Source organism: Candoia aspera, chromosome 1, assembly GCF_035149785.1.
Source record: "Candoia aspera isolate rCanAsp1 chromosome 1, rCanAsp1.hap2, whole genome shotgun sequence".
NCBI classification, from domain to species: Eukaryota; Metazoa; Chordata; class Lepidosauria; order Squamata; family Boidae; genus Candoia; species Candoia aspera.
Window position 1 is genome coordinate 61,037,712 of NC_086153.1, and position 23,753 is coordinate 61,061,464.

Consider the following 23,753-nt stretch of genomic DNA (forward strand, 5'->3'; position numbering starts at 1 on the left):
TCAAATATTGTTCTTATGGGAAAGAACATAGTTTAGCAATTTTGTGCCCCAGATTTCTCAGCCAGAAATGGCAACCTAAATCTAGTTTTTAGGATACGCCTTGATTTAAAGTCCATAGAACAGTAATTAAGTATTTGTTGTCCTCTTAACTTTCCACAAGTAATCATTAAAAAAAATAAGCCATACAGCAGCAACTGAGTTGATGAACAATACCTACTGCAAAACTCAGAGAAGAATTCAAATTTTAATCTGATCTGTTTAATGGTTTTGTTTCTTTTAAGCAGGAGGAAAAAGAATTACAATCATTTTTAATATTTCACAATGTTAAACTAAAACTGAGCTCTAAGCTACATGTGTAAGTAAATCTAGAACACAAAAAAGGGTTAAATAAGATTTCTTTAAGATTACAAGAACTTAAGCTTTCTTTACGTTTAACAAACCTCACAGAACAGATACTGCAAAGGAACAACCCCCACACTTTTTAAAGTGAACATTGTCCATAATCCACATGAACTAGAGTAGTGTTTGCTCAAGAGATACCTTGAAATCAACCGTGCACGTGTATCAGGGCTAAAGAAAGATTAACAAGAGAAAAACAGCATCTTTGTTATTAATCTGCAAGTCTTGTATATCAATCAGAATGTCCATCAAATGCTATGCTAGGATTTTAGAAGGGAAGAAAGTGCATAGCGTGGCAGCAGCTGAAGTCCATGTTTGTTTAAAACTCTTCATGGCAAACACAAAGAAAATTGTCTAGTATCTCCCACATACCGATGGAAGGAGAATACTTCCTTAGGAAACAGAATATGCAGCTGGAAATTCCATTGCTGATTTCAAAGCCTTGAGTACAACACAGAATGGCTTTTCCATATTGAACTTTAGAATGGTGGATTGACTTCATTACTAATTTGTACTGCTGTAATATAGGCAAAGGCTGAGTCTCCTTCACTGGCCATACTGGCTACCAGATTAAATACAAATAGACCTGTAAACTAGTAATTGACCTTCAGAACATACAGAGCAGCCAGTGACTTATTTAAGCTGCTCTACCCTACAACCTTTTTTTAGAGTGATATGAGGTAATTCACTCTTTTTGGTGGCTTAAATGTATTCTATTTGTGAACGTGAGAGACAATACAGTTCCCCTTCTTCCAGCAGCCCTTCCCTACTTCCTACTAGACCTAATTCCAAATTGCTAGCTGAGCACTAACTGGTTTGTGGGGTAAACATTCCACGTTAGGCCATTATAAATATGAATTTTTTTTTCCTTACAGACACATTTGCCTGTAGCTAGAGGAAACCACTGCACATTAAAAACAAACAAACAACAACAAAAAAAATGTGCAGTTCAGTTCAATGAAATTGACATACCCCGATACAGAACAGTAGCTCTAAAAGACCAGATCTGGAGAGTCCCCATTCTATGCAAGGCATTTTACAGTCACTTGCTTTGCAACTGATGATGAGCGGAGACCTTCACTGAGAGTACCAAGCTGCATAGTCACAAGGCTGGGACAGCCCGTTTGATTATCTCCTTAATACACTGGAAGTGAGGCGTACAAACTCAGTTCAATAAAGGGTGATTTTCCTGGTTGTTCCCCCAATACTGTTACTGAATTCCATTTGCTACAAAATGTCCTTTACCCCTCAATATATGTCTAGCTACAGAAAGTCAGTCTGTAGAATCCAGGCATGGCTACTGTGCTGTGAATTAGCCTTATTTGTTCAATTATCAGATACCTGCACTTAGCAAAAGGCAAACAAGAGCCAATCAGATTTTGGCTGATGGGAAACAGCAACTATGGTTGGCATATGGAATTGGATCACACCACTTAAGAAATGTTGTTGATGCTGTGTAGAAAATGCACGCTGTCTACTGCTTGTTCCAGAATAGTGCTAACTTTAAAGTAAGATATTTCCTCCTTCACCTTGGTAAAGAAATAATTTCCCTGTAATCTGATATTTTAATCTGGTATAAAAGTTGTCATAAGAATCTGTCCCCTTCTTTTCGGCTTCCCAGAAAGCTGTTCCTAGCCTAAGAGATTTCCTGATGTTGGTGGTGCTGTACGACCTCAGAAGACAGGCGTGGAAATGTCAAAAGTAAGGGTTTAGGTCTTCTAGGTTTAGCAACCACACTGCTTGTTTTAGGCAGAGCTTCACCTCTTCAAGGTTAGCTAAAAGTAAGGTCAGGAAAGCCAGGCTAATAAGGGTCGTTTCTTCCAGCGTGGTATGCATATAAGCAGTCTTTTACATCAGTTTCTACTCAGCTGCTGGACACTTCCCAACATAAGGCTTTTTGTTTGTTTGTAAGAACTTGACTCCTGCAATAAGAAGCCTTTATATTTTTGTTAAAATCCACTAGCCATGCTCAAAAAATATGTCTTCATTTTTTTAATACAGTGGCTAGCAGGCACCTTAACAACCAGCCAGTAATCACTGTTGATCACCATTTAACTCCTAAACTACAGTACCAGGATGGTTGCCTAAAGAAAGGAAATTGATTGGCTGTAGTCTGAAACTTGCCCAGTACAAGGTGTCTGGCTGACTTTGTCCTAAATAAGGCTAACATTAGTGAACTAAGAGAACAGCATTTGGTTGAAGAGTCTTGCCACTCAGGAGCAGCCCTCGCCAATGCGCTGGCACGATCGACCAACTTTCCGGTCCAGTTTCACCATTTTCATAATGGCTTCTTCACGCCCGCGTCCCATGTGGTCAAACGTGCAATCGTGCTGTTCAGGCAGGCGATGCAACATACAGAACACATAACCTGTAAGGACAGAAGGTGTAGAGAAAGGAGGGAAGTGAACAGAAAATAATGTTAGGAATGTGCTAACAGCTACTAAGGAGTGATTAATTACTACAAGAATTTGTATATGGCCCAGTGTATGCTTTTGCCATCTAGGCACTAAATAACCAAATGCCACAAGGAATAAATTAACAGATTGAAACCTCCAGGTAACCTACAGCTAGAGATAGCTGCCCATTAAATCCTTCCATGGAGTCATTAGTTTTAATGTTGTTCCTTACAGTTAAAATATAATCCTGGTATAGTGACTCATGCAGAGACAATTTATGCTTGAGCGCAACCAAAATTATTTTTCACTTCATAGATGGAATTCCTTACTATCTAATCTGTTGATGTTTGCTTTGGCAAGAATTCCTGCTTCATAATGTCAATGCTCATGTGGATATGACAATGTAGAAAATTTGACTCAAGTATTTTTCAATGTCTTTCTTAATTTAAAATATTGGTATCATTTGCTAGATGTCCTTAGTAGAAGACAACAGAATGACAGGAGCCACATGTTTAAATAATTATCCATTGTTAGTATGAACTGATATGCCTGAATTCAATAATACTTTTTAGTAGCATCAGAATAGTTTCTGGTTCACTGCCTGAAATGAAATACTGTAAAGGAATTTTCCCAGAGACAAAGGATAGGAAGTTTTAATTTTGAAAATCACAAGTGAAGCAGTTAATTTTGAAACTGATACCTGTTAAGTATGTAAGCATTTGTAATAATAATAAATGAACCCACCAGCAGCATTTGAAGGGGATTTATAGCAATAGTCTTTTCTCAAGTCACAACACCTGATGTAACATCATACAAACATTGACAGCTGTCAGCTTTATTTCTGTGTGAAACAGCACAAGAGTTCTAACCATCTATAATCTGCAGTTCAAGTCATGTGCCAGACTTAATTAAAAAAAACATTTTTCTTACAGATAATTCACTTGGAGCCACTTCAAAACTAACTCCAATAATTACACTATTATTCCTATACAGAATTCTGCTCCAGCTTTTTCACCTTCACCTTTTCCATGAATTTTTGCACTTCACTGGTAATTTGAAATTCTAATTGACAAAGGTGAATGATTTACCTAAAAATATCTAGAAACTTTCAGAGATAAAGGCACTGCAAATTTATGTGCTACTGAACTAAATAGTGCCAGACAGCATGTGTCAACTTAGGTTTTTTTGGAACATACATACATTTGCACATCAATATAACCCTTGAAATACTTGTGCAGACTTCTCTAGTTCTGTTGACTTCTTTGTCCAAATATAAAAATATTTAAAATAAATAATAAAAAAATTCTGGAACAAATGCATATACTATTTGCAGAAACAAACAGTTTCCATTTCTTTCCATTTCTTCTTTTATTTTGGTATTCAGAAGTAATCATTGATACAACACATATGTTGAGCATCTGACTATATTTTACAGAGAATATGTAAGGTTTATAAACTTGTACAACAAATAGGATGAAATTAAAAGATGAGGCAACCTGTATATAATAAAGAACAGTCTACAAAATCCAGAAAGCACAAGGGCTAACACCCTAAAGCATTGAAGACAGCCCAGAATATGAATAATTTGAAACTTCCTATCTAGAGATACATTCAGATCCAGAGAATCTTTAAGCAGGCCTTGTCTAACACAGATATATTAACAGATATATTAAGGCAAATGACAGCGTAATGACAAATCCTGATAAAAAATGTCAATGTTTCATAGAACTTTGCTTCATGGATAATTTGCTGCCTTGTTCCTTTAATTTCTTTAGAATAAAACACTGATATTAACAATCTTTGAAAGTCTAGTTATGATTTCAAAATTTTTCTGTATACTGAAACTTTCAACCTAGATCTTTCTCACCACAGAAGATAGTTGATTATTTATTTGATTTGATTTAGGTGCTGCCCAATTTTGAACCAACTCGGGGGGGGGGGGTCAAAATAAATCACTGTGAGCAAAAGAATTCAAAAAGAATTCAGTCAGATTTAAAACATACAAATACAAATTTATTTAACTCTCAAACATTCTAGAAGTTCCTTATCAAATGAATTCTTAATGAGGGAAAAACAACTAATTCCTGAGAACATGTCTATACCGTAAGCTGTTACAGACAGTAATTTTCTAAAAAGTGATATCTAATAATTTTATTTTTTATTTTATTTTATTTTAATCCCACCTTTATTATTTTTATAAATAACTCAAGGCGGTGAACATATCTAATACTCCTTCCTCCTCCTATTTTCCCCACAACAACATCCCTGTGAGGTGGGTTGGGCTGAGAGAGTGACTGGCCCAAGGTCACCCAGCCGGCTTTCATGTCTAAGGCAGGACTAGAACTCTCAACCTCCTGGTTTCTAGCCTGTTGCCTTCTTTCTCTTCTTTCTCTCACTCTTTCTCAGTCAACTTTTCATAGCCATATAATACCACTTGAAAGACCATTGTCTTAACCATTCTTTTCTTCGTTGCCGTTAAATGCACTTATTCTTCATGATCTCATCTATGTTTGTCACTGCCTTTCTAGCTAGGATTAATCTTTACTTCTGCAGCCCACTATCCTTCCTTGAGCTGAACAAAACTACCCATAACCTTTATTACTTCTCTATGAATTAAAAATTCACTAAGCATACAACCTGACATTACCTTTAACTTCTTAATATTTAAGGTTTTTTTACTCCTCATTTTATTATTTTCAAAGTCTTCTTATTTTTGGCTAACAAAGTGATGTCATCTGCCTATATCAAATTGTTAGCATTTCAACTCTGATCTCTTCCAACCTTGCATTCTTCTAATATATTCACTATCATTTACATACTATAGGGCCAATATGCATCTATGTCTGACTTGCATCTATATTCTGAAACATTCTGTTTCTTCCAATTCAATTCTTAGCAGCAGCTTCCTGTTCACTATAAAGATTCTTCAAAAATTATCAGGTGTCCTGGCACTTGCATTAGTCTTAATACATTCCACATTCTGGCATAATCTACTCAAAGACCTTGTAATCAGTGCAATAAACACGAACTTCTGTCTTGTATTCTCTTGCTCTCTCCATTAATTCTTCTCATGTTACTTATCTGATCTTAAATCTTTTCTGAAACCTGACTGTGCTTTTGACATTTGTCTCTCTTTATGTATAGTTCTATTCTTCTTTGTAAGATCAAGGTGGTAATCCTCAGGGAGGGCAGCTAATTATAAATGGAGTGTAATTCACAACAATTTTCCATTATAACAAGACGTTTTGGGTTATATCCCAAAAGAATAGCAACTGATGCCAATCTTGGTCCACATATACTTTATGTTAGACTACTCCAGAAACAAAAACATCTTATTAGTCAAGTTCAACAAAGCTCCCAAAGGAGTTTATATTTGCTGATCATTTATCTCCTTTAGCCAACTCCCTTTTGAACCAATGGTTATTAATGCTTTCTCCCATTTGAAAAGAACACTATGTTACTAAAAACAATATTCAATTTAATAACACCTCACTTGCCCTCTCCAACTCTACTTTGCTCTGATGCCAACATCTCAAATCTGACTAGTCAACAAATCAATGCCCCTTTTTCTCTTAGTCTTTAATACAAGAGATTTGAGAAAAGCCAAAGAAATGAGAATAAAGCTTAATTTGAAATACATTAATTAAGACTTACTGCTGGTTCTAATGTGAAACTTTCTACAAAGAAATCATTTCTGGGGTGCATCCAGTGGGGAAATACCCTGTGGAAAATACCTTTTGGGAACTAAAAGCAGCATGCTTCCTTCAAGGAAAATCCGAGGATGATTTAAGTTTTATCAGATTCCACAATCAGATGAACGATGAATCTTCTGATCGTGTTCATCTGCCATGATGAGCAACACATGCCAAGAATCAGATGGGAGGGGGAACATCAAGGAGTGTGAAACTATGCTGTTTGGGCTAAGGGAAGAAGTCAAGGTCATACCAGCAGAGACATCTATGCTTGGCATGCCTAACCATTGAAATTAGGTGGGAAGAGATGTGGGGTGGGGGGAGTGGGGTGTCTGCTCCTTTTTAATTAGGTAGTTTAGGCAGGAATCTTCAATCACAGCTTTTCTTCTGATCTGTATACATTATCAATAAATCTGAATTCTGCATATTCCAATGGTTCATGAGTCAGGTCATTATTGGGGCTCAAGGTGCCAGTTCTTATAAGTTTAGTTTTGGGATCTTTCCCAAAATATTCATTGTAGACTTGAAATTCAAAGGAAGTCCTCAGATGTAAACCATTCATATGAATAACATGTTTTGATTCTTTTTTTAAAATAAACCTTGTGGTAAATGATCTGACTTAAGATTTTATTAAACCACATGCATTCTATTCTTGAAATGAAATGCTGTAGAAGCAAAATTATTGTTTTTCATATTAAAAACTATTTTAGATTGAATCAGCAGGTCTTGAGGAATTTCCATTCTTCCTTTGATATTCCTATCTATCTATCTATCTATCTATCTATCTATCTATCTATCTATCTATCTATCTATCTATCTATCTATCATATTTACTTTGCTTCAGAGGTAACACACAGGTATTCAGTTTGGTAACTGTCCCATTTTTTGAAAAACTGAAAAAGCATTCTTTATTTTTGCTGTCTGTCTACTAGGAACTACCACAGAAATGTGTTCATAATGTTTCCTTGAATCTGCCTGCTTTTGCTTTAGGTCTGAAATGCCTTTTGGTTGTAGGTAATAGCTTCCACAGTGGATTCATAAGGCAAACACATCACTCTATGATACTTATGAGGCAAAACAGAGTGAGAAATTCTCCAAATCTCTGGAAAGCTTAAGTACTGCTAGCAATTCATTTTTAGAAGTTTTTTAAAAAAAATAATCTAAGATACCATGCAAGGACAAGAGAATTATAGAATACACAAGGACAGAACCTAGTAAAGAATGTCACTTCTGACTTCTTCAGTATCATTTTCATATATTTTAAATATGAAGTATCTTCATTGGTGCTTGAAGGCCAAAAATTTTTGTCTAGAGGCCAAAACAAACAACAAAACAAAAAGAAAAACAACCCAAACTTATTCCAAGTGAGAGATGAATGCAAATGTGTGTACTGGGAGGTAGGCAGAGAGAATAATCTTTAAATCCTGGGATAGTCTGTCATCATGCTTTGGAACACTAATTTTGGATTTCGAAGTTTAGTGAAGAATTGCATACTGAAAATGCTTTTTGTTTGTGTGTGCATGCATGTATGTGTATACATATGTACACACGTGTGTATGTCCATGTGTGTGTGTATATATGGGTGTGTGTATATATACACTTCAATGCTACAAAGAACTATTCTTAAAAGTAGAATACACCACAAATACTTCCAGATGTGTGCATACTAATAATGCAAAGGACAAGGAAGGTAGTCCACACTCTTATGTATTATCACCAACTTAAGAACATATGTTGCTTCAAACTAGTCACATTCTACGCAAGAACTTCTGTATGTGATGTTTTTGTTCTATCACAAAACTATGGCAATTAACTATGCAATATGTAACTCTGCATAGCTTAGTTAAGAGTTTTTTCCTCCTAAAATATTTTAGAAATAATGATAGCATATATTAAAGCTATGTAGATACTTTGATTTCTTTCATAGTTTTCCCCTTTAAAACTAAACATGCAAACAAAAAGAAACCCAAAACAAAACTATACATTTCTCATATATTTAATGGTAAGTTAGAAGAAAAAACATAGTGTTTCTATGCTACCCACATTTTGAACAATATCAGTAAGTTTTGTTTTAAAAATACATAATTATCAATAAGGTAAAATAGAATGTTATATTCCATTTTAAAGCCATTGTTTTTTGTCCTGTCTTCTGAAGCAACTGAACAATTCTGCCCCATCTTTACATGTTAGTCTTTCAGATACTTGAAGGCAACTATCATATCCTTCCAGGGTTTTCTCTTCCCCAGGTAAATCATACCCAACATCTTCAACAGTTCCTTACAAGTTATTCTCTGCAGACCCTTAAATGCAGTGCCCAGAACTGGACATGTGTCTGGGATTGCATTTGCCCCCCACCCCAGCAGCTGCATCACTCTATTGGCTCATTTCAGTCTCCCTAAGAAAAGGAATTTACTACAGGTAGTCTTCACTTAATGATTACAATTGAGATTGGAAACTCCATCATTAAGCAACACGGTCATTAAGTGAAACATCATGTAACTGTGCAGGACTTACGTCAGTTCTGCTGTGGTTGTTAAGCAAATCACCCACAGTCGTTAAGCATGACTTCATGGGACTGCAACTTGCGACTTGCTGCTGGCTTCTTTGTTGACTTTGTCAGAAGCCAGCTGTGAAGCTTGAAAATGGCAATCACGTGACCATGGGATGCTGTGACCATTGTAAATGCGTGCTGGTTGCAAAGTGCCTGAATCATGGTCACATGACTGTTGGCCCCCTGTGACCATCATAAGTTTGAGGACTGGTCATAAAGCTACTTTCCAGTGCCGTTGTAAGTTTGAATGGTTGCTAAACAGTGCAGTTGTTTAACCGAGGACTACTTGTATTATGTCTTCCTGGAAAACATATTCTAGGGGCCCAGTATATCAAAACAGCCTTTGAATAAACAGCCACTGAAACTGATCCCAATCATAGGGATATCATTGTAGAAATACATAGATCAGTCACTACGTACAACTTAGTAAAAATTCTGTAACATTTATATCTTACAATAGATTGAAACTCCATTTCACCTTAGCTTTAGGTTTGAATATAGCAAAAGACAAGAAGCAGTATTATAATGACATCTGTAAAGACACTGAAGATGAAAACAGCCATGGGAAAAAAAGGAAAGTCCTCCAAAAGATCTCTGAACTCAGAAAAAGGTTCCAACCTCAAATTGGTATCCTACAAATGGACAGAAAATAACTGATTCATCCTATGAATGGACAGATAATAACTGATTCAAAGAAAATCAAAGAATTATACTAAAATTCTGTACAGTAAAGATCTCAACATCCAAGATACCTTGGAAGATATCCCCTATTTACAAAACCCTCTATTACTAAAAGATGAAGTTAGATCAACACTCCAATCATTAACAAGTTGGAAGACTACAGTAATTGATGGAATATCTACAGAAATATGACAAACAGAAGAAGAATCTATAAAGTTTCTAACCAAACTATGCCAGGAAACTGGAGATCCATACGATGGCCAACAGGGTAGAAGAGGTCAATTTCTATACCAATACCAAAGAAAGGAGAGTTAATAAGAGTATGCAAACTATCATACAATAACTTCACACCTTTGCAACATAATGCTTAGGATCATCCAATGCAGATTAGAGCCCTACCCAGAAAGGGAGCTGCCATATGTTGAAGTTGGCTTTAGAAAAGGCCAAGGAACACAAGGCTGATGCATGCTGGATAATTGAGAAAGCCAAAGAATACCAAAAATAACTCAATATGTGCTTCACTGATTACGGGAAGGCCTTTGTGTTGATTATGTCATCTTTTCTTGTTTCTCTGTATTTGTTATATTGTATTTCAGCTATATATATTGAAATTGAATAAAGTTCTTAAAAAAAGGAAAAAAAGAAAAACGGGAATCCCAGAACATCATATTATCCTCACACAAAATCCACACAAAAGTCAGTAAGCCACAGTCTGGATGGAACATGGCAAAACAGATTGGCTGCAGGTTGGCAAAAGGATAAGGTAAGACTGTATATTCTCCCTTTATTTATCTAACCTATGTGCTGACTGTATACTGAGGGAAGCTATACTGGAAGCAGACAAGTATGGTTTTGAAACTGGAGGAAGAAACATCAATTACTTGTGCTATACTGATGACACTATTCTGATAACAGAAAATGCAAATGATCTGCAAGTTCTAGTAATGAAAATCAAGAAGCACAGTGAAAAATGGGACTATATATTTAATCTTAGTTACAATTCTTAATAACTTCTTTATATTTAAAGAAACCCAACTAATGACAACAGGTACAGCAACCAACCTTAGAATTGACAATGAAGAAATTGAAGTTGTGAATAACTTCTGGCATTTAAGATTGACTATCAAAAGAGAAGACTCCTGAGAATGCCATGCATAGCCAAGAAAACAAACCAATGGGTCATTGAACAAATCAACCCAGAATTCTTACTTGATGAAGAAATGACTAGACTCAAATGATCATATTTTGGATGTGAAGATTATAGACTTCTGGAGAAGTCTGTAATGTTGGGGAAAATGGAAAGAAAAAGGACAAGCAGCAGCAAGATGGATGGACTCAATTACAGTGGCAATGGGTGCAACATTAGAAGACCTGAAAGACCAGTTTGAGACAGATCATTGGGAGAAAATCTAAGTGGTCGCTAACAGTCAACACTGACATGAAGGCACACGATCAGTCATAATTAATAGATTTGGCCATGCCAGAGTACTCTTGGATAAATAAAGCTTGTTTAGAATTAGGTCAATGTTTCCTGTACTAGACTGAGAGGTGACAAGACTCAAATATTTTTTCAGTTCCCCTGCAGCAATTTCCCCCAAGTAACCAAAAATATATGTTCAGTTGGTGATGATTTCCATGAAAGTTCCTCTCTTTCATTCACATTTGAATTTTGTCAGATACTGTAATGTCAAAATTGTAATTAAGTTTTTAGCCTTAGTTCTGGACTCCTAACATTTATGGATACAAAGTATTTACCTGAATTAAAATTTATTATTTTATAAGTCACTGTATGGAGCATTTATCTTCACAAAAACACCTCATCCCAAAGTTGGAATTAAATTAAAAACTAAAGTGTAACCAAAAATTTAATTAAAACAAACAAGCAGTACTAACTAGGCATTCTGGTAATATATATGCATCTTCTGTTTTATGCTTCAGTGCAGTAAAAATGCAAGGCAGATAAGACATTAATAAGAAACAAGAATAAATAATAGCAAGTTTCCAGACAGAGCTACTTTGTCTACTATAGAAAATTCAGAGGCATTACATAGGTCCATATATTTTAACCGTATGAGTGGTTATAGGTTCTATATGTTCATGTCCTTAAAGCTCAGTTTATTCTACCTGAAGTAATGCTCTTTACAAAATAACTACTTACATTTGCTGCCACCACCTGAGTTAGAGAGACCAATACATTGGCAAGTAAATATCCTAATTAGCACTGCAACTCCTCCAACCATATCTTAACCTCTTCTATTAGCCTCTTCCTCTTCCAGAAGAAATAATAAGTCATCTAAACACTGTTTCTTTCTTCTAATAAAGACTTCAAACGCACAGAAAGATTAAAAAAAAATAGTTTTGGCATCAATACAATTCAATTCAATAGAACAATATAGAAGAACATAAAGCTAAAGTACTAACATTAAAAGTAGGAGCAAAAAGTTTTAGCCTGCCCCCCCACCTCGAAAAAAAGCCTGAGAAACTGGTAGAATTTCTGGAACCCGGGTACCAGCACCAAGATAGGCTCTGACTGCTATATTAATTTGCCAAATGGCCCTAGCAGATGGCACAAAAACAAAACAAAACAAAACAAAAACAAAAAACAGGACCTTCTGAGGCAGATTGTAAGCTGTGCGTATCTATAAAGGAACTGAGGGGTTACACTTAAACTGAGGGGTTTAAATTCCTTTATATTAAACAAACAAACAAACAAAGATAACTGTGAAGGATAGGTTTATCTGTAATCATCTCTGGCACCCCAAGAGATCGTTTTATCATGAAACTATTATCACTTGAAGAAAAAGTCCCTGTGATAAATATATATATTTTAACCTTATGAGTATTGATATGTAAGGGAAATATTGATAAAAATACTGTATAAATACTGTATTGATAAGGGAGACACATTTCCCTTGAACATACAGGAAAGAATAGTAAGCTATTCTGAGGTAATCCAGAAACACATTAAAAAAACAAACAGGTCCCAGTGAAGCTTTGGAAGAGTTAAGAAATTAACAATATTTAAAATATGAACAAAACTCATGTTCAGACTTTTTCTCATGCAAATTATGCATATTTATACATATATTTAATTAGGAAACAGGCTAAGTTGCCTGACAAACTGGCTTTCAAAGGTTATTTTTGGATATATTTTAATTTCTTAGGATTTATCTGTAATTGGGATGTGCTGCATTTTGCATGCAACAGATACAAATACCCAACCTAGTATATGGTAGCTGAATCACTGGATAGATGGAGTTTAAAATTTCAAATGCTTCTTTTAAGGGCAATGTCTACAACTATTCCTATGCAGAATTATTTTGATGTTGGCCTTTGGAATTCTTAATCTCACCTTTTAAGCAGTGTTAAATTATGCAATTTAACATTCTGAAGGAGAACAAGTATCCAGTTTTGAGTACAGTCACATTCATTTTTTATTTTTAATACCACAAGTGTTTTGTACTGCATAAACAACATATTTCAGATCTATAGATAGTCAAATAAAGTCCTATGTTACAATAACTATGTTGACAGTGATGGAGCCAAATAAACTTGCATTTTCTGTTCAGTCTACTTATATAGAAATCAGACTACTTTAGCAATAATTGTTTTCAGGTATATAAAGTACCAAAAAGATGAGAACAGTTTAATGCATAATAATAAGTTCTCATTCAGAATTTTATAGGAATTGATACAATACAAGGTTAGAAAACAGCTACAGCTGAAATAGCATCTATATATAGCATTCATATAATTTTAGGAAATCATTTTAAGAAAGTTATATTGTAGATTGTAAAGGGACGCGGTGGCGCTGCGGGTTAAACCGCTGAGCTGTCGATCGGAAGGTCGGCGGTTCGAAACCGCGCGGCGGGGTGAGCTCCCGTTGCTCGTCCCAGCTCCTGCACACCAAGCAGTTCGAAAACATGCAAATGTGAGTAGATTAATTGGTACCACTTCGGCGGGAAGGTAACGGCGTTCCGTGAGTCATGCTGGCCACATGACCCGGAAGTGTCCTATGGACAACGCCGGCTCCAAGGCTTTGAAACGGAGATGAGCACCGCCCCCTAGAGTCGGACACGACTGGACTTAACGTCAAGGGAAACCTTTACCTTTACCTATATTGTAGATAAAAATAATTTAATACACTTTTTAGTTTTTCTTTTAAGTATAATCATAAAAAGGTACAGTTATTGAAACAGAGTTTAGATAATGTCACTCCTCCACACAGATCTGAGTGGTTCTCATTTGACAGGAGGCCACAGCTGTAACTGTGCCTCGGGCTTTGCTGGACATCTACTGTGGATTTTAAGAGTTGTATGTACACAGTTGAATATCAAGATTTTATTACTAGAGATGCCTTTGGCAGAGCTGCTGATTATAGGGGAAAAGCTCTCTCAATTTACTTAGCTGGATGTCCCCTAACATTTATTTGCTTTTTGGGAAGGGCAGGACAGCCTTGATCTTCGGGATCAACATGTCTGTTAATTGTTAAGATTAATAAGAACAGAGGGATCCTTGTAATAAGATGCTCCAAATGAAGTCTATCAGAAGAAAAAATAAAATTTATTTATTTATTTAATTTATTTATCCAATTTGTCCCCACCCATCTCCTCCCTTTGGGGGACTCTGGGCGGTTTACAGTAATCAATTAAAACAACAATCATACAATGAATAAAATATGCAATATAAAATTACAGTAATAAGTAATATAAATAAGAGTAAAAAATAAAAAAGTCCAAGTGGCACAAGAATCTAAAGCAGTCCAAGTGTGGGAGGAGTGGTCTATAGCAGCCATCCCCATGTAGATCTATTCCCCTCTCTGCCCCAAGTGAGGCGGCAGAACCAGGTCTTCAGACTCCTCCGAAAGGCCAGGAGCGATGGGGCCAATCTCACCTCCAAGGGCAGCATGTTCCACAGGGCGGGAACTACTGCAGAGAAGGCCTGCTTCTTGGACCCCGCCAAACAAAGTTGTTCTGGAGACGGGGTCCGCAGCATGCCCTCTCTGCACATTCATGCGATTACAGGAATAGTGAAAATGAATAGTGAATTCATATTCACTATTCCTATAATCACATGAATTGTCACTCAGGCTCTTCTGAATGGCCCTATGTGAGCTGGCACTCTCTCTTGAAAACAACCAGCTAATTTTTTCCCCCCAATTCATCTTTCTCCTCCTTATTCTTGCTTTAGTTACTTTATTTATCCCACTTTTCCACTTTTTGCCACAGCACTACTGTATTTCATGTGTTATAGGCTGTGAGGCACATTTGTAAAGTGTTGGGGTGAAAGTACTGTTTAGAATCTTATTCATAGAATAAACTTAGACTTTGGGGCTATTCCAGTTTGAAAACAGTTGGTAAATCTGTTTTGGGGGTAGGTGGGAATCATAGGCAATTAGGAATATTAATTATTAATACTCCTGATAAATGTATTGGCCATCAAGTTTTTAAAGGATTTGAAGTATTGCAAGAAGAGTACGGATGGCCTAAAACTGTGAAATGGCAGTATATTTAATTAAAACATTTCAATTTCATAACTTGCTTCAGATGCATTCGTAGCATTTAAAAGTGTTGAATTATTCTCTCATGTTTTAGCTAGTTCTAAGTCTATAGTATTTTAAAAAATAAAATAGTTAAAGAACGTAACAAAAAAGGTGGATACATGCCCTTTTTCTGTAATCATTGATACACAGCTGCAGGTGTCACTCATTCACCCATACGGCACACTGATGCAATGGACTTCACAAGTAGCACACCAAATTTCTCCTGTGATTTATGTCATTTGCATCAGGTTTCATTATTTATGTCATTTTACAAATGGCATAATCCTTTGTGATAACTACTTTTCAAACCAACCAACTTTTGGATAACGAACACCCTCTTGTGGAAACGGCAACCGCATTCAGAAAGGAAGAAATGGGAAAGATGGAGCAATGCTGAAGGAAAAAGCCAGGTAGGGAAGGAAGGGGACAGAAGTCCTGTTAGACATTACAGAAACCACTGAAACCCAACAAGCCAGCAGTCCCTTTCAAATGACAGCTACTCTTCAAAGCCATCTAAATAATTTTCAGCAGCATGTCTGTATCTCACTCATTTATTTTAAATGGAATCTTCTATTTTTCTCAGCAAATATTCATCAGCTATTATTTAGGAATAATTTATTGTTAATTATTTGGGAAAATTCACAAGTAATAAATTTTTCACAAGTAAATTATTTCTGGAAAAAGCTTTTTCTGTCATCTTATCAGTAAATATAGCAAAGTTTCCTTATACTGTATATATTATGTATTATTTTTATAATATTTATATATTATACTTTATATATTACATATTCCTCCCCCAAAAACAATACCATGTCAAACAGATTTTGCAAATACACATATTTGTTAAGATAATTTTGCTTAATGATATGCTTTATTATTATTTTGTTTACCACCCAGTGAAGCTAATATTATACTAAATTAATTACTTTCTGTGTAATCATTATACCCAATATAATCTAAACTACATAGAACTCTGCCCAATAAAATACTCTAGGTTACTTTATCAACATATGGGTGATGTAATTGGCATCTAGAAAAATCTTATGCAGGAAAGTGGAATTACCCCAGGATTCTTGATTTAAGATTTAGCCAGTTAAAGACATACAGAATGAAAAGCTGCTTTCACATTTTTTCCTTCGGCCTGAACAGTGCAGAGGCAATTAGCAATTCCCCTTGCCTGTTCCAGTTTGCTGTGTGAGAAAATGCAGAACTCATCTTACAAATTGGTCTTTTGAAAATCAAAGGGAAACTGAATTTGTGTGAGCATTAGATGAGATTGTAATTTAATGGAATTTTTAGGAAAGGTTTGGGGGCCTGCTTCTCTGACAGCTGCAGGATAGGAGATTCAGGGTGGCCCTATGACTCTTTCTTTCTGAGGTTCTTCCTTCCCTTTAATTGGCACCTCATTAGAAATTAATGGAAATGGCATACTCTGTTCTTTCTGCTCTAGGCACAGCAGAGTACAAAAAGAACCATCACAATTCATAACACATTCAATTTATACAGCAATGGCTCTTAAGAATTATTTATGAGATGTGAATTTCTTGTCAGCAGATAATAACCCATGCTGAATAGTAGAAAAAAATTCAAGGAATTCTTTCTTGAAGAAAGACACTCTGAATTTGTATTTCAAGGACCTTTGTGCTGACTCCTTAGTAAAATATTTGGGAGTACCCCCTTTCCAAGGTCCTACAATCCTCTTAAATGCTCTTAATGTAATAGAATAACAATGTTGCTAATTTTCAGATACATTAAATACTTCATAATAATGAAAACTGTTTTGAAGGAGAAATAATAATCCTGCACCATTATTGCCACTGCTGAATTCAAAACAGTAGCAGTAATTTAACCAAAATCTCATGCTCCAGATATTCTCAGCGAAGAATAGTATCTGAATAATTCTGAAGCATCTTTGACTAGTGGAGGAACAGGATGATTTAAACTTTGATTCTTTCCTGCCCTGCTGCCTGCCCTACAAATAACTGCCTGGTGACAAAGGGGAATTTGGACTAATTTCAGTGTTGGAAGAATTCAGCAGAAGGAAGTTTGGCTAGGTAACACATGGCCCCAAATGACTCATGCTTGCAGGAGACCCTTTCGGATCATAGGCTTTTTTATATTCAATATAATTATAAGCTATAAAAGACATAAATATTAAAGTTTCCATAGATTAAAGTTGGATATGTGGAAAAAGGCAACCCTAAAATTATACAGAATGTAATATATTGGTTCTAGCATATTACTGAAACCCATTTCTGTAATTTGAGTTGTTTCAGATGCTAATCTCTAAAACATAAAAATGAAATTGCTTACATTCAAATATTTCAAGAGGAATAAAAATGATCTCTTAATCATGTATAGGCTACAGACTTATTTCTAAGCCCTCATTTTTAAATCAGGATTGCAATTATGTTGCAAACCAGCAACATCCTCCAGATTGTAACTCAGATGTGGTTGATATTTGGGACAAGTCTTATACAAATTATAAAAGAGTTCAACTAAATACAAAGCACTGCAGTTCTAGTGATCACTTATAGTACCTATGAAACTCAGTGTCAAGATCCAGTTTGCCTATAATTCACTGAGCATTACAGCACAGAAGCAGAAATCCACTTTTTCCTGTAATAGTATGGGTCTGCCACATAAACTTAGGTCACCTTTGATACTTGAGACACCTAATCTGATGCATGGACCATCCATGAGTTAAATATACAGTGGATTCTAGAATCTGCAATTAATACTAAAATTATTCACAAAAAACTGCACTTCCATAAAAATATTACTGTTTTAAATGTAAACATTTTGTTGACAGTGTTTTGAGCATCCAAGCCAACAGTATGGTAGATGGGATTTTACACACACACACAAACACACACACACACACACACACACAGAAGTGCCTGTATAGAAATTAGTGGCCCATTTCATATTATAATACTTCAGTATTTCGCTGAGATAAGAATGTAACTTTGGCCATGACATGCAATGCCTAAGCAGCACAAGCATATAAATTTTGAATTTATTTTTGTGTTCTGTTTTGTTTAAACTAGGAAGCTATAGTTGGAAAAGCTAGTTTTGGAACAAGTTAGAACATTACATTAACTTAAAATTATAGAAGTCCTATTTTTTTATTGTTCATACTGACAAAGTGTGGGATGACCCAGAGAATGCTTGGCTCCCCTCTACTGGATATGCTCAAATGGAGTCTGCAGCCAGTAGTAAGGGATGCTTTCATTTGTTTTTTTTGCACTGAACAGAGGGCTGGTCCCCTAGGGTTGGAATGGGATTCTAAGGGAAAGGCATGTTCAGAAAGGCCATTAATACTTTAGCTTATTAAGTGGAAATAATTTTTTTTGCAGCAAAACGTATTGTCTTTTTTTTGACAGACTACATTAGAATTATGTAAGTTTTCTGTACAAGAATTCATCAGTTACATAAAATAGTATTCCCCAAATTAGCAAGGAGGGGAAATGATGAAAATGGTATTGTGATAGCACAACAAAAATCTGGCCCCTTCGTACATGCATCGTGGTGTTCCATGCAAGTACACAAAGTGAGGAGTTTGTGTCATGACATCACAATACACATTTAGTCATTTTAACGAAATCTCACCTTGCTGCAAATATTTCTGCAATAAGCATACCCATATGCAATGTGTTCCCTCCAGATAGGCTGGACTCCAGAATTCCCAAGCAGCTGATACTACGAATTTTAAAAATGGAGATTTAGTAGTTATTTATTACTCCAATGGATATGCCCCACCAATTGTAAGTGATTGTCCAGCAAGAAGTTTAAAAAAAATGCAAACGAAGAAAATGCAGACAAACCTCATTTTGAATTTTTTCTTATTACAATACTATGCTATTAGGAAAGTATTAGCTTGCTATTATAGCATGTTATGCTATTGGGAAAGTATTAGCTAGCTATTTGTAACTACTCTTTAATGAAAATTCTTAATGCAGAAACTGAAATAAAAACCTAAAGGGAAATGAGTACATGTGCACAGATGCCACTACCATTTTTACTATAGAAAATTGCAAACCAGTGTAAAAGCAAACAAAACCAAGATACTCTATCAAGAAATAAATGAGGTTTGTTAAAGGTTTTCTAAATCTATTACCCATTTTGAGAGCTAGTTTGGTGAGTGGTTATGGCACCAGGCTAGAAACCAGGAGACTGTGAGTTCTAGTCCCGCCTTAGGCACAAAGCCAGCTGGGTGATCTTGGGCCAATCACTAGACAGCCAGTCTGGTATAGTGGTTAAGGCATCAGGCTAGAAACCAGGAGACTGTGAGTTCTAGTCCCGCCTTAGGCACAAAGCCAGCTGGGTGATCTTGGGCCAATCACTAGACAGCCAGTCTGGTATAGTGGTTAAGGCATCAGGCTAGAAACCAGGAGACTGTGAGTTCTAGTCCCGCCTTAGGCACAAAGCCAGCTGGGTGATCTTGGGCCAATCACTAGACAGCCAGTCTGGTATAGTGGTTAAGGCATCAGGCTAGAAACCGGGAGACTGTGAGTTCTGGTTCTGCCTAGGCACGAAGCCAGCTGGGTGACCTTGGACCAGTCCCTCTCTTTCGGCCCTAGGAAGCAGGCAGTGGCAAACCACTTCTGAAAAACCTTGCCAAGAAGACTGCAGGAACATGTCCAGGTAGTTGCCTGGAGTCAAAACTGACTTGGGCACTAAATAAATAAATAAATAAATACCCATTTTTAGGTGAATATGACAACTATTACTGGAATCAAAATATGTTTTCAGAAATTGGGAAAACAATCATTAATATCCTTAGAAAGGAAAAAACAAGAGTGATGAAACATGCATTTTTGAATAGTATAAATATTTATAGGGTTACTGGGGTTTTTTGACAGTTGGAAAGTCTGCTTTCCAACTGATAGCTCAATAGCTCAAAATTAACCAGAAATAAAATTCCAGTCTCAATTAATACTGTGATCTGCAATGGATGGATAAACTCAGGTTATCTCTCATAGCTACTGTAAAAGAACTTGTGTCCTGCAAGAGATAAAGAAAATGTTTTCTTAAGCAGGTGACTAGCATTTCAAAGAGAAAAAACAGCAACACCTACTGATTTATTTTAATGACACACCTGGACTTATTAGACTGACATCACATTTTATTAACATATTTTAATATATTATTAAACATATTTTCTGAATAATTAATATTAAACATATTTTTAAAGTTATTAACTTTATGTACCCCAATTATTATGAATGCGACTTTTGTCTCCAAATTCTTATGTAGCAGTATGTAGATTTTGAAATATTTATAGTATTAAAATTAGCCATTTTTCAGCAGACACGACATGACTAGCATTTTCTAGTATTATCTCCGAATGCAACAACAGGCTTAGACAGAAATGCCAATCACCCCCTTAAGGAATTCATCTTTTTAAAGAATGAATACATTAAATACAATAAAGTTGTAGGAGGTAGATACATTTCCTCATATGTATTCAAGAGACAGATGCCAGCTTTATTATCAAACATAAATATTAAGCACAACAGAAATATATTCAACCACTATCACTATAGGCCCCTTGAAGCTTGATGCTGTACAGCTGAGGACCTCCCCACTAACAAGAAAAGATCAGATGTAAAAATATTGGGATGCTAAGATCTTTATAATTAAGTTGGAGAAGTGGGCTTTACATTTTTTTAAAAAAATATAGCAAATGGTTCCAAACCGTCTCCTATAACATGATACTGTTTGAGAAAAATCTTTTAACCAATATGGAGGGAGTCCCTGGAGACAGCCCAAGAGAAAAGGACTCAGAGAATATTGCTGGCTCCTCTCCAGCACCAACAGAGCTCTACTGGGCAGTTGGATTCAATCAAGCAAATGAACATAATTTTCTAATATAATTGGGTTGATTCAAAAGCAACATGCACTGTTAATTAAGATATTAGAGTTGGAATATTTTGGACAGGCACAACTACATTCACCTTTCTTTTATTTAAGACAAATTTTGTGTCTAGATTACTTCAGTGTCAGCAAGTGCCCTTAATCAAGCTCTTACAGAAGCAATCATACAACAATACGTACCTCAGATAGGCAAGTTTATTAATAATAATTTTAAAAAGTGGTACAGTACAAAGAAAGCAGTTTTTACTATCTTAGTTTGTATTTTACAGAGGAAATCCAAGAATAATATTTTAAACAGAGTCCTGTGAGTACTAAATGTTAAGCAGGTATGTAGTCAGCAGCCTATTTTTCCCCATTCAGGTATGAAGATATATGTGACACTTTCCCAGCCATAGTATAGTCTGGTCATTTTTAATATGTCAGCCCCTGAAATGCTGAATCTAGAACATAAAAAATAGCACTACTAACAGAAATCACATCTCATGAATATATAATGGTGTAAGGTTTTAGTTCTGTGACAGGGTATAACAACTTATGGATGTGGTATGAATAAATATTATTGAAAAAATTAAGTATGCAATTCGAATTGCTACAAAGGGAGTTAATATACTGTTCCTATGTTGCGAATTACTCCTAGTTTCCTTTCATGATAATTCACTGTGCTTAATCATCCCCATTTCAATAAAGAAGCATACATTTGCATGATGCCACGGAGTACCTCACAGATTCTGTGATTCATACCCTTCACAGAGTAGTAAATACAGGAAACCTTTGGATGGGGGGTTCAAGTTGATGCAGTGGAACTTTCATATATATGATGAGCCCCTGGATTGGACATAAGATTTTTATAACTACAGCATAAAAGGCTTATGAAGGAGACATTAGCTCACAGGAAGAACACATGCTTTGTCTGCAGAAAAGTCCAGATCTAACTTCTAGAATGGCTGAAAAACTTCAGTCTGAAACCACTGGAAGGTGTTGTTAGAGTAATAATGATCTAGAATAGAACGACTAGGTAAAAAGGTAGCTTCGTATGACTGCTGCATCTAGTGACAGAAGAGGATAAATTCAGAACTACCACTCAAAATAAGGCACTTCAACCGTTTGTTAAATCTTACTAGCTAATCCCCTAATTAGGTATAATAAATCTATAATCTACCTCTTTACATACAAAAGTATCATTATACTAATGAAGTCTTGATCTTGTCAGATTTGACCTACTTAAGTTATTGCACAATTTTTGTTATGTTATTTCTTTACCACTACAGCGTAGCTCAGATTGGTCCTCAATGCAAGGGACATCAAAGGAAAACTTAGTTCAGATCTGTCTGCCAGTCCTTACCACAGCGACATGATCCCAGTTCTTGCTGTACCAGCTCCAATTTCGTTTGGCACTGGAAACACCTGCGTCTGCTCTTCTGTTTGGAACGGCTGATTTCCTCAGGTCTGTCATGACCATCCTCCAATAACCGTGGCCGCTTCTCAGGAGAAGCCTCGCTTTCCACCTGTGAATCTGTTAGTTTGGGAGAAACATTTGGAATGCATCATCAGTGAGGTCTCTATTTCGGCCACATAGCTAATTGTGTACAACTAGCAAAATGCAAATAGTATGCTCCTATACTTTGTGTTTCCTAAATTCGAAAACCAAATGTAGAAGAAACTGGCCACTGACTTTGGGCTGACACATGGAGAAAGGCATTAGTCTAAACAATTACCACCTTTGTTTATACATTCTCATACACAATCTCACTTCCACTGTGCCCATGCAAACAAACGTTGCATTTGATGAAAAACAATTTAACACAAATTCAGCCTTTTTCCTGGCTAAGCAGGAGAGATTTTTTAGGGCACAGTGTGTTAGCTGTAGCTCTAATAACCAAACAAAAACATATGAAAGCATCATACTATGCTTCCTCCTTTCTTTGAGGATAACAATCTAAATGTAAATGATTATACAAAGGCATGAAAAACCAAACACAACATGTACATGCTGTTACTTATCTAAAATGCTCAGAGGATCTCTTTAAAACTTGTCGAAGTACTATGTATTTTAAAAACCCTATTTGTAAACTTTCCTTATGGAATAAGAAAATAAACAGGGAAACGCATTTCTTTACAAAGCTGTGACTGAAAGACGATTGAGATAAAATGAATATAAATGGATAATCAGAATATAATAAGAAAGCATTTTTAAACTTGCTATGCATTTCAAAAGATCGTATGGACACATGCAAACCAAGAGGTAGAATGATCAGCTGGAATAATCTCTCTCTCTCTCTCTCTCACACACACACACACACACACACATGGAGTCTTGCCATTTCTACTATAGTGAGATTATGTGAGCAAATAAATAAAATAATTTTAAAGACCTAGAAAGTGTTCCTTTTGCCTACGTTTCAGAAGAGGTGATCTATACAGTCTTACTCCTGGGGAGAATATTCTATAAGCTAAATTAAATGGATCTCTAGTTTTTCCATCTTTGCCACTGGAAATAAATCCACTCTAAAATATCTCAGTGAATCATTGGGTGCTCCTACATTCTGATTCCAAAAGGAAAGAACAGATATTGCTATGACACTATGCCTCAATTCTACCAGCTTCCAGTCTCT

General features: G+C 35.9%; 1 protein-coding gene across 1 annotated transcript in view; it reads right to left on the reverse strand.

The window, feature by feature from the left end:
• Window positions 1-236: 236 nt before the first annotated feature.
• The window catches only part of ZFAND3 (zinc finger AN1-type containing 3), a 147,882-nt gene continuing 124,365 nt past the window's right edge, over window positions 237-23,753 (reverse strand). The window contains exons 6-7 of the mRNA XM_063304872.1: window positions 22,484-22,654; window positions 237-2,767 (exon numbers count right to left, since the gene is read on the reverse strand). Coding sequence (XP_063160942.1) covers window positions 2,613-2,767; window positions 22,484-22,654 — 326 coding nt within the window. The 3' untranslated portion in view covers window positions 237-2,612. The remainder of the gene's footprint in view (window positions 2,768-22,483; window positions 22,655-23,753) is intronic.